This window comes from Helobdella robusta (assembly GCF_000326865.2).
Source record: "Helobdella robusta unplaced genomic scaffold HELROscaffold_1, whole genome shotgun sequence".
In the NCBI taxonomy this organism is placed as follows: Eukaryota; Metazoa; Annelida; class Clitellata; order Rhynchobdellida; family Glossiphoniidae; genus Helobdella; species Helobdella robusta.
The window spans coordinates 12,897,939-12,899,764 of NW_008703570.1; the positions used below are offsets into that span (position 1 = coordinate 12,897,939).

A 1,826-nucleotide genomic window follows, 5' to 3' on the forward strand; every position below is an offset into this window, starting at 1 on the left:
TGTGGACCCTGTGGACCCGGTGGACCTGGTTGCCCTGTCGATCCGGAAAAACCTGGTTGTCCTGTCGGTCCGGGAAAACCTGTTTGCCCTCTAGGTCCGGGTAGACCCTGTGGACCTGTAGCTCCCATTGCACCAGTCGCACCCGTAAATCCAAAGTAGCCTGTAGCTCCGGTACTTCCCGTGGGCCCAATGTCCCCTCGTACGTAATCTGAAAAGGTTTTGTTGTTTTTGTGTGTTTTGTTGGACTGTTTGAGCGTTGTTTGTTGTTCGTATGTGATTTGTGTTGTTTTTTGCTGTTTGTATGTTATTTGTGTGTTTTCATGTTGTTGCTGCTGCTGTAGTTGTTGTGTGTTTTGTTGTTGTTGCTGGCTGGTTGGCAATTAAATAATAAATTAATAATAACAAAGAATAAATAAACAGCAGAACAACACTTAAACAAGAAGACACAAGAAATATTAGATGGAATATTTCTAAAATCTAAATAAGGATTTACTTGTGGAAAATTTTAGTGAAAAATCGTCAAAAGTATCAACATTTCAGCGTAATCATCGTCGTAATTAACGCAAATATTGCCTTAATCAGCATAATCATTACAATAATCACAAACACCATCATCCTAACTAGCTTGGAAATCGCATAACCTAAGAATAAACTGAGATGGCATGGAAATTCAACTCCATTAAATTAATTTCATTCTGTATCTTCTCGCTACTAAAATACCAGGGCCTATTTTCTCAAAGCACCGAGAAGTACAGCAGCGATACGTGCTCCGTTTGCCTGAACAACTTCTACACGGATGTCAGGCAGAGCTCATGGAAACTGGATAAATTATACGAAGAGATGGGATACAATGTGAACAGTTTCATATCGGCTTTCAACAAAAACAAGACTGAAATACTTAGTATTGCATTTTTTATTCTTCAAACTTTGATTTTTCATTAAAAATGATTTTCTATATCTGCCCGGTATAACCAGCTGGGGGTGGGTGATTGTCCCAATTTAAATTATGGTTGGTGAATTATTTATTCTAATATAATCTATTTACTTGAAAGACAATTGCTTATCGATGACGTTGACGGGCTGATCATTTGTTATTATGTATGTAAGTATTGAAAATTTTAACCAATTAAAACATCCAACATCCAAAGTCTCTGTCGTTTTGATTAATCGCTGTTTATAATAATAATAATAATGTGTGTGTGTGTGCGTGCGTGTGTGTGCGTGCGTGTGTGTGCGTGTGTGTGTGTGTGTGAGTGCGTTTAGGAAGAGTGTAATACTTTTGATCTTTAATCAGCACAAAAATGAAAAAGAACGAGAACTTTGGAGCGATCTACAACGAGCGCATGAGCCTCTTGAAGCAGAAACAAATGGCCCTGATTGAGAGATACTCACGCATTATGAATGACTTCCAACTGAGAATGGCCAATCTTGGTTCGTGCTGCTGTTAAATTTTTCAATTCAGTTGAAAATTACAATTACTTAGTGTTAATAACATATCAATCTTTTGAAATTTTAACTCAATCAACATTTCAACAAAACAACATGTTATACACTATGTACATTTTTAAATTACAGCAGATTACACGGTTAGAGGATTACCGGGGCTCATGGGACAACCGGGAAAACCGGGACCTCCAGGAATTCAGGGTGCAACCGGAGGAATTGGATTTACTGGCCAAACTGGTGTGACAGGTTTACAAGGCCCATCTGGATATACGGGAGCAACAGGAGTGAATGGTTCACAGGGGTCGAGAGGAATCACAGGAAATACTGGGGTATCTGGTCCACAAGGCGATACAGGAGCCACCGGAGCAACAGGAGCTCAA

General features: G+C 39.4%; 1 protein-coding gene across 1 annotated transcript in view; it reads left to right on the forward strand.

The window, feature by feature from the left end:
* Nucleotides 1–1,820, forward strand: part of HELRODRAFT_62307 (hypothetical protein) — a gene marked incomplete at both ends in the record, with an annotated part of 9,002 nt that extends 7,182 nt beyond the window's left edge. Inside the window, one exon of the mRNA XM_009011626.1 lies at nucleotides 1,594–1,820. Coding sequence (XP_009009874.1) covers nucleotides 1,594–1,820 — 227 coding nt within the window. The remainder of the gene's footprint in view (nucleotides 1–1,593) is intronic.
* Nucleotides 1,821–1,826: the final 6 nt, after the last annotated feature.